The sequence below is a fragment of the Rhinatrema bivittatum genome, chromosome 6, assembly GCF_901001135.1.
Source record: "Rhinatrema bivittatum chromosome 6, aRhiBiv1.1, whole genome shotgun sequence".
Taxonomy (NCBI): domain Eukaryota; kingdom Metazoa; phylum Chordata; class Amphibia; order Gymnophiona; family Rhinatrematidae; genus Rhinatrema; species Rhinatrema bivittatum.
The window spans coordinates 219,969,591-219,979,971 of record NC_042620.1 but is presented as its reverse complement, the minus strand read 5'-3'; the positions used below and the strand labels follow the sequence as shown (position 1 = coordinate 219,979,971).

Here is a 10,381-nt window from a genome sequence, read left to right as displayed (position 1 = left end):
GTGTTTGTGGCTTTTGAAAGAATGGAGTGTGACAGAGGGGGTACAAGTGGGAGTGCAAATGAACATAACAGGTGGGTGAGTGGTGACAGAGAGGATAGGAGGAATGTGGTCATGATTTGGTGGAGTTTAGCCAGGGAAGGGTGATGGGGTGGGGGGACAGTGGTGTGCATGAGTTATAGGGGGGAAGAAAAGAAATCAACAGATCTTGGAAATCTCTGGACCAAGGAAGTGGGGCCTATCGAGAGATGGCCCAAGGCTCACAGAAATGTGATAAAATGGAGTCACACCGATGAAGAATGAGACCTGTCTGTCAATAAAAATGTCACTTTATTAAAATTTATTTAAAATTGTAAGATATTCAAAACATTAAAAAAAAAAAGGTACATGGCCAAAGTGCATATTAAAAACACATACAAAATTTGAGCACATTAATTAACAAAATGGACAGATGACCACAATGCATATTTCTCTTGGCATTCATCTTCCATGGGATTTGTGCCGATCTGAGAAAAGACAAATGTTGGAGTTAGAACACTATCTCTTTCATACAACCCTCCCTGCCCCCAATTCACCCCTTCCCATATGTTGAAATGTACCTTCAAAATAGTCCACGATTACTTTGCAATGGAGCTCAGTTCTCTTTGCCATACAGTCTCCGTCTGTGGCAGGTGTCAGCATATTTGACTCTGGCCCCAGGTCATGATCCACATGATGACGAATGCCATGTTGGAGGATGATATTCTGAAATATGCAGCATATGACAATGATATCTGCTGCTTTCTCCAGTGAATACTGTAGTGCTCCTCCAGAGTGGTCAAGGCAGTGGAACTGACTTTTCAGTACACCAAATGTGTATTCTGTGACCACTCTGGTTCTCATGTGTCCCTCATTATACCGGTCTTCCGCTGCTGTATGTGGCACAGACAGGGGAATGAGCAGCCATGCTTTGCAACTGTAATCAGCATCTCCTGCAAAAAAATTGGAAAGAGAGCTTACAATTTAAAATGTTTGGGTAATCTTTCAGCACCCACCCTAGAAAACTTGTATGTGTAGCAGAATAATATGCACTTTGGTACCATCTTCCAAAAAGCATGTACTATTCCACCTTTGCTACCCACCCCAGAGAGCTTACATTTGCCCATCCCAGTCAGCTAACATTTGATTGATTGTATTGCTTTACAGTATGCACTTTGGGCATCATGCACTCAAAGGGTGTACTATTCTGCTTTTTGTCACCCACCTCAGAGAGCTTACATTTTGATATTTTAGGTTAAGCTTTAGTTTGACTTCTTTTTCAAACTTACCGAACAGCCAGCCTTCACCGTATTACCCTTTGACAAAGTTTTGAGCCAGTGCCAAGTGTGCATGGATGAAGGAGTCATGAATGCTTCTGGAAAACTTTGCGATAACAATGAGTATCTTCATGTGTTCATTACACACAAGTTGCACTTTCAGGGAGTGGATTTGCTTCCTGTTAAGGTATGCCATTTCTCTCCCATTACATTCAGTATACCAGCTATATTGAAAAAAGCATGCTTCATCTCTTGCCACTCCGTAAGCTGCTCCGTAAGATACTTGATGTTCTTCCTGACCCATTTCATCATGGCCCTCAGTACCCTCGCTGAAATGCCTAGAAAATGATGACTAGTCCATGCTACCCACCATAGACACTGTATTCTGGAATGAGCAAGTGGCAAGAAAATGCGAGGTAGTGAGAAGCTTGACCAAGCCTGAAATGGCATGTCCACTATCGATTAGAGGATCAATATCATCTCTGATTTCTTCATAGAGGGAAAGAATTGCCCTGGAGCTCAGTCTCTATGTCCGCACCACATTTGTCTCTGGTTACCCCAGCAGTGTTGTCCTCAGGTGAAAAATCTGCTGCCTGCATGCTCTTCTGCAGGATAGCCTGCACCTTTTAGACCCTCCTTTCTTCTTTGGCAATAAAATGCCATCTCTTTTTCTTCCCTTTCTCTTCTTTGCTCTACTGCTTCTGTCACTCTAGTTCTTCAGCTCACCCATTCACAAAATGTATCAAACCATAAAAAAAAAAAAAGAATGTAATCCATGTTTGCCAGACAGAAGCATGTATACATAGCAACAAAATAGATTAAAATGGCCACCAGAAATGTGACTTAAGTTTTACTCCTGCCCTGACCCTGACATTAAATTTCCCACATTAAAAAACACACACTAAAATGTCTCTCTGCTAGTGAGGCTCTCTGCATTGCCATGTAATAGCCAATAACTTTCTTTACATGCGATTTGCATGGACCTGCACTAAGCAAACCGCGGGTTTCTTAGCATGGGTTTTTTTGGCTCTAAAATCCATATTAAATGCCTGAGTAAGATTAGCGCCAAAAAAATCTGTGCTAAAACCAAAATAAAAGCCTGCAGTAAGCTCAGTGTGGCTTATTACATTGACCCCATAGAGCAGTATGGAAGCCCTAGGGGACAAAACAATTCAGTATTAGCTGACTCAATACAACGCAGCACAGTGACGTGAAACACATTTTCAACACTTTCCCACTCATGTAACTGTCACTTGCTTTGTAATCTTCTTTAATGAGTCCAAATCTTTGCATACACAATTGATTCTTATTCTTCTGAAGTGGTTTAGTCAAGACATCAGCAATTATCTCTTCTGCTGGGATGCAGCTCAGTTGAAATTTTCCCTGTTTCTCTTATGAATAAGCATTTAAGATCAATATGTTTTGTTCGCTGCCAGTTTCATAGTGGATTGACTGTCAGTTTTCATGTCTGCTGGGTTTTTACACTACTTGTTAAATCCAAGTTATTCCAGAATTTTAGTTAACCACTTTCCTTTTTTGATATTTTTGCAAAGAGCAATGTAGTTAGCTTTACAAGATGATAAGCACACCATGGGGCAGATTTTCAAAGGGGTACATGTGTAAGTTATGCGCGTACCCCCTGAAAACCTGCCCCAAGCTCCCCCTGCGCGCGCCGAGCCTATGTTGCATAGGCTGCCGGTGCGCACAAATCCCCGGGACGCACATAAGTCCCGGGGCTTTAATGGGGGGGCATGTCGGGGGGTGAGTCGGGGGGGGGGCATGTTGCGGCTGGCGCGCCATCGGGGGCGTGTCAGTGCGTGTCATGGCTGGCGCGTCATCAGAGGTGTGGCCGCGGCCTCCGGACCGGACCATGGTGCGCCGGCAGCTGGCCCGGCGCGCGCAAGTTACGCCTGCCTCGGGCAGGCATAACTTTTGCGATAAAGGTAGGGGGAGGAATTAGTTAGGGGAAGGGAGGGGAAGGTGCGGGGGTGGAAGGAAAGTTCACTCCGAGGCTGCTCCGATTTCGGAGCGGCCTCAGAGGGAACGGAGGCAGGCTGTGCGGCTCAGTGCGCGCAGTCTGCCGATTTTGCGCAGCCTGCCGATTTTGCGCAGCCTTGCGCACACCAACCCCGGATTTTAAAAGATACACACGGCTATGCGCGTATCTATTAAAATCCGGCGTACTTTTGTTTGCACCTGGTGCACGAACAAAAGTACGCGTGGGTGTACTTTTATAAAATCTACCCCATCTGTTTAATAGTTTTCCAGCTAATTACAGCTTGTGATAGCTTGTATATATATATATATAACTTCTGTTAGATCTTCCTGTTGCGTCGGAGGTGGACCCTTGTGCCAAGGTGGGGGTTGACGCAACTCGAAGGTGAGGACCTATGGGTCCCAACCATCGGCAGATGGAGTAGGCTGAAGGTAGAAGCCGCTGTAGCTTCACCTATACCAACCCTCATTCCCCGCAGGTTGAGCCTTTGGGTGCCAGGGCCGGCAGGACATAGGTTGGCCTCGAGGTTGGTTACAAGAGAAGTTGGTTCAGCCCAGAGACAGCAGATGATAGGTGGCGTAGTCCTACCCTGGACTGGGTGCGGTACTGGAACTCGGGCGCCAATGGAACAGAGATTAACTGGAAGCGCTCGAGAAAAGATAGGTTGAAGCCTAATAAGTCCACGTCCAGAGAGTAGGTTAGGAGAGGCATCAATGACAGGCTTGGATCAGGGCTGGCGGCAAAATGGAGGTCGTGGCAAGCAATGCTGAGTTCTGATCACAGAGAAGTTAATAGAGTAGTCAATCAAGGCGATGGTCTGATCACGGAGAAATCAATAGCGTAGTTAATCAAAGCAGTGGTCTGATCATGGAGAAGTCAATAGCATAGTCAGGCATAGCAGAGGTCTGGGTCTGGAGATAGGCAGTGGCGTAGTCAGGTGTAGCAGAGGTCTGGGCCTGGAGATAGGCAGTAACGTAGTCGGGCATAGCGGAGGTCTGGTCTGGAGATAGGCAGTAGCGTAGTCAGGCGTAGCGGAGGTCTGGTTTGGAGATAGGCAGTAGCGTAGTCAGGCGTAGCGGATGTCTGAGTCTGGAGATAGGCTGAAGCGTAGTCAAACGTTGCAGAAGTCTGGGTCTGGAGATAGGCTGAAGCATAGTCAAAAAAGCAAAATTGATATCCGTAGTGTCAGTCCAAAACATAGACAGGGCAGTAACGAGGAAGACAGGAACCGGGAACAATGAAGGTCTGAAACAGGCATAGAGAGGATTCTCTAGCAGCAATGAGTACTCAAGTAATGAGGAGACCTGCTGCAAAGGCAATGCTAGGGAGCAGAGCCTGACCTTAAATATACTGAAGGGTTTGACGTCATCATCAAAGGCTGCGGCCAGGTTCCCGCCGCAGGCCCTTCATAAGGAGCAGTGATGTGAGCGCACACGCCAGGGGAGGGGTGCAGCGCGGGTAGTGGCGTCTCTCTGCGGGCCACGTGAAGAGGCCTGATGAGCAATGGCATCTTGACCTGCAACACTGGGGACCATGGCAGAGCCAGAGACACCAGGGATGGCCCGAGGTCGGAGCCGGCGGCCCACCACCGCCAGCCAGGAGGAACCAGGAGCTGGAGTCTGTGTAAGAAGGTGAGAGGGCTGTGCCACGGGTCTGCTGCGGACGGCACGTGTAACACTTCCATCCTGAGTTCAAGAGTTCCAACTTGCAACTGAATAACCAATTATTCTTTTTCCACAAACTTTGTAACCCAAACTATTCTTTGATCCTTGAAGATATCTGAGAATATGTTTGGCCATCTTCCAGTGTTTAGTCATATAGAAATTATTGAAACAGCTCAAATAAACTGTAAATGCAATATCTGGTCTTGTTACCTGTACAAGATACATCATGGTTTAGTTTAGTTTATTCAGTCCTCTCGATATACTACCTTTCTACTTCAAACCAAAATGGTTCACAGAAGTAAAACATAATACAATAAATATAAAATATAAAAAAGTAAAAACATCAATGCATGACAAACATTCACATACAAACATTACAATAAAAGCACTCCCACATTATCCCCCAGAATCCATAAAAATCGAAGGAAATTAATAAAACTCCTCAACTCTCTTCGTAAAACTTCAGTCATAAAACACACATTCAAACTAAATAAACCCATTCTAGCCCCAACATAATAAATCCTACCATTATCAAAGTTAATCACTGCTAAAAAGAAAGCTATCATTATTAGTCTATATCCCTATATGCTTTCTGAAACAGCTAGGCTTTGGTCAACTTTATGAATTTACCATAATTAGTTTAACATCTAACATCCAAGGGCAAAAAATTCCATAGAAGGTACACTTGATATGAAAATGAAGTCTGTGTAGTATTATCCAGGCAAATCTCAGGGGATTTTTAAAAGAGCCTTATTGCTAGAATGCAGTAACCTTGCTGGTTGATATGTGGTTAATAATCTAAAAGATAAATAGGTTGGATCTTAATTAAGATTTTAAACATTGGACAAAATATTTTAATCTTAATTCTGTTCAAGATTGAAGCTAGTGTAATTTTATCAAGAATGGAGAGATGTGATCACATTTTTTCCACTGAATTTTAACTTTGCTACAGTGTTCTGAATCTGTTGTTCCTGCCTCAGAACATTTAATGGGAGACCTAACAGCAAAGTATTGCAATAATCCAGTCTTGACAAAACAAGATCATGTAGTTTTTTGAAGATCATGTAGTTCAATATAAGACCTAAGCATTAGAGATGTGAATCGTGTCCTCGATCGTTTTAACGATCGATTTCGGCTGGGAGGGGGAGGGAATCGTATTGTTGCCGTTTGTGTGTGTAAAGTATCGTCATAATCGTTAAAATCGTGAGCCGGCACACTAAAACCCCCCTAAAACCCACCCCCGACCCTTTAAATTAAACCCCCCCCCCAAATGCCTTAAATTACCTGGTGGTCCAGCGGCACACTAAAACCCCCTAAAACCCACCCCCGACCCTTTAAATTAAATCCCCCACCCTCCCGAACCCCCCCCCCCAAATGCATTAAATTACCTGGGAGTCCTCCGTAGCGGCGGTCCGTGGCTAAATCGGGGGAAGGGGGAGAGCACGAAAACCGGCACACTAGATCGTGAGGTCTTCAGCCGGCGCCATTTTTCAAAATGGCCGCCGCAAAATGGCGGCGGCCATAGACGAAAACGATTCGACGCAAGAGGTCGTTCCGGACCCCCGCTGGACTTTTGGCAAGTCTTGTGGGGGTCAGGAGGCCCCCCCAAGCTGGCCAAAAGTTTCTGGGGGTCCAGCAGGGGTCAAGGAGCGATTTCCTGCCGCGAATCGTTTTCCGTACGGAAAATGGCGCTGGCAGGAGATCGACTGCAGGAGGTCGTTCAGCGAGGTCCGGAACCCTCGCGAGATTTCCGGACCTCGCTGAACGACCTCCTGCAGTCGATCTCCTGCTGGCGCCATTTTCCGTATGGACAATGGCGCCGGCCATACGCGTATGGCCGGCGCCATTTTCCGTACGGAAAACAATTAGCGGCAGGAAATCGCTCCTTCACCCCCGCTGGACCCCCAGGAACTTTTGGCCAGCTTGGGGGGGCCTCCTGACCCCCACAAGACTTGCCAAAAGTCCAACGGGGGTCCGGAATGACCTCTTGCGTCGAATCGTTTTCGTCTATGGCCGCCGCCATTTTGCGGCGGCCATTTTGAAAAATGGCGCCTGCTGAAGACCTCACGATCTAGTGTGCCGGTTTTCGTGCTCTCCCCCTTCCCCCGATTTAGCCACGGACCGCCGCTACGGAGGACTCCCAGGTAATTTAATGCATTTGGGGGGGGGTTCGGGAGGGTGGGGGATTTAATTTAAAGGGTCGGGGGTGGGTTTTAGGGGGTTTTAGTGTGCCGGTTTTCCTGCCCTCCCCCTTCCCCCGATTTACGATTTTTTGACGATAAATCGGGGGAATTGGTATTGTATCGTGGCCCTAACGATTTTTGACGATTTAAAATATATCGGACGATATTTTAAATCGTCAAAAAACGATTCACATCCCTACTAAGCATACATAAGATTATGGTATGGAATATCTTGATGATTTGTTTCTTGAGGATCTTCATTTTCTTTATGGTTTAGCTCAATGATTGTTGATATGGCTTACAGACACTTTTAGGATTCCATCTGTATAGTTCTTCTGACTGATTGACCATTGTTTTTTATCTGCATTTCTCTCTATATCAATGCTTAAGATTCAACTTGGTTCTCTTAAATCATTTAATTCAATCTTGGTTTCTAACTGAGGGCCTGATTTTAAAAAGCATTTACTCAAACAAAACTGAGTTTTACTCTAATAAATGCACTTTACTCGAATAAGTGGGCCTTTGAAAATTACTACAATATATGGCATTGAATTGTTCATAGGATTTACTCAAGTAAATACACTTTACTTGAGTAAATGGCTTTTGATAATTGCTATGATAGTATGCTATATTTATGCGCATAACTCCTTCGAAAATTGCCCTCCAAGTCTTTACTTCTTGTAGAAACTTGTCACTTGTTGATACTACTAGTATGTCATCTACAAAAATAACTAGTATATCATATTCTCCTTGTCACAGGATACAGATGCATTGATTTGATTCTTTTAGATGATAACCTTTGTTGCATAGTCTTTCATCTAATGTCATATATCAAAATATAGACTGTTTTAATCCATATATTGTCTTTTTGGGCTTGCAAACTTGTCAGTTTTAACTCTATCTGTCCCTGGAGATTGCTCCATGTAGATTTCTTGTAGTTCTCCATGAAGATAGGCTGTTTTCACATTATGTTGTGTCATAATTGCTGTATATTTTCTTCATTTGCTAAAGTAATAATAATCTATGAGTTATTTATATTACTAGTGGGCAAGTTTCTTGATAGTTTATTCCATGTTTCTGATCATAACCAACTGCCCCTTGTGTTTTATATCACTCTGCATCATCTTTACTAGGCCTCAACATTAATTTAAATATTCAGTTTGATTTAATAATTTTTGTGCCCTTCTTTCTTGGCACAATTTCCCAAGTTTTCATCCCGTTACGAAATTAAAGTTTTTTAGCAATATCCTCTGCCCATTTTCTGATAAATCTTCATCAAATCTATTGTATAATGTACACTTTTGCAATAAGACTTTGCTTTTGGTTTAGATACTAGTCTATCAGGGGGTCATGACTTATCCATTGAATGATGTGATTCCTGCTTAGAGTTTTTGTTTTTGCCCTGTTGCCACCATATGTTTTTGCCATACATGATGAAAGTTCATGTGATGACTCTCAATTTCAATTGACATTTCATCATCACTTTTAAGTATTTTATCAATATGATAATGTCCACTATTTTCTTCATTTTGGAAATAAATGATGATCACATTTCCTCAAAATGTCACCTCAACTTTCTAGAATTTCAACTCCTTTTAACTTAAGGAACTTTGGATCTTTGCTTATCAGAATTTTCTTTATTATGGGATCACACAAGCAATATTCTTTCCTGTTTTCACAATATTCAAAAAAGGTTTGCTCTTAGCATCTAATGTCTTCCAATTTTGCTTGGGAATCCAGGCCTATTTGAGGCACCCAAACTCTCTGAAGTATCCTATGGATTGCCTGTTACCTGTTTGTACTTCTGGTGAATTTTCTTTCAGTAACTTGTTACAACATTTTCTTACATAAGCAGCAGTACTTACTGCTTCATACTGATACCCTAGACCTTATCAGCATGGTTCTTGCTGCTTCTAATAGTATTTGATTTCCATATTCTGCAATTCAGTTTGGGATGGTAGAGATGTAAGTTTCTTCTCATGATGACATGATGAATTCTGTACTCTTTCATAAACTCAGTCTTATCTGTGACAAACTCACCTCCATTGTCATTATAGACTTGTTTCAGCTTCTTGCCTCTTTGGCATTCTGAGTATCGTACACAGTCAATGAAAATATTTGTGACTTCATTTTTAAGCTTAAGTAAAAATACTTTCAACTTCTGACTGCAGTCATCTATGTTGAAAAATATATACTAGCTACCACCAATAGTATCTACAGGCATGGGTACACATAAATGCATTGGCGCCAATGGATTTTTGCTTGGTGCCTTGGAAATTGCCTTAAATAGTTATCTTGAATGATGACATTTTCACATGTATCTAGAACTCCTGTCTTCAATTGAATACCATTGATTTTCCCATTTTCAGTCAGATTTTTTATTATCATAGATCATAAGAACATAAGAACATGCCATACTGGGTCAGACCAAGGGTCCATCAAGCCCAGCATCCTATTTCCAACAGTGGACAATCCAGGTCATAAGAACCTGGCAAGTACCCTAAAACTAAGTCTGTTCCATGTTGTTGCTAGTAATAGCAGTGGCTATTTTTTAAGTCAACTTAATTAATAGCAGGTAATGGACTTCTCCTCCAAGAACTTATCCAATCCTTTTTTAAACACAGCTACACTAACTGCACTAACCACATCCTCTGGCAACAAATTCCAGAGTTTAATTGAGTGAAAAAGAACTTTCTCCGATTAGTTTTAAATGTGCCACATGCTAACTTCATGGAGTGCCCCCTAGTCCTTCTATTATCTGAAAGAGTAAATAACTGATTCTCCGAAAGAGAATAGGATATAAGAGATTAGAGATGTGCATTCGTTTTTTCCGAATTGGAAAATTTCAATGAAATTGTCCAATTCGGCTTGTTTCGGGGACCCTGAAAAATTATTGGGATTTTCCCGTTTTTTCACGAAAATTCGTTTTTTGGATTAAATAACTCCCATTAGTGCGCACTAACAAAAAATAACAAAAAGTAACAAAAAATAACAAAATCTAACAGTTTTTGTTAGTGAGCACTAACGGGGAGTTAGCTTGCACTAATGGGGAATTAGCACGCACTAATGGGGAATTAGCGCGCACTAACTCAAATGATTTTTCGCGAAAAAAAAAACCTGAACTGCAAAAAAACTACATTTTTAGTGGCAGCCGAAAAAGAAGAATGACACGAACACAAAAAACGATTCACATCTCTAGAGATAGGATATAAGTATCCTGTCTCCTTGTTGCTCTATCGATTTCCT

General features: G+C 42.7%; 1 protein-coding gene across 3 annotated transcripts in view; it reads right to left on the bottom strand.

Annotated features, from left to right (window-relative positions):
• Positions 1-379: 379 nt before the first annotated feature.
• The window catches only part of LOC115093999 (connector enhancer of kinase suppressor of ras 2-like), a 99,577-nt gene continuing 89,575 nt past the window's right edge, over positions 380-10,381 (bottom strand). For all 3 annotated transcript variants that reach the window (XM_029606569.1, XM_029606571.1, XM_029606572.1), the window contains 2 exons: positions 597-968; positions 380-503 (listed from right to left, as the gene is read on the bottom strand). In XM_029606569.1, the coding sequence (XP_029462429.1) occupies positions 876-968 (93 nt within the window). In that variant the 3' untranslated portion in view covers positions 380-503; positions 597-875. The remainder of the gene's footprint in view (positions 504-596; positions 969-10,381) is intronic.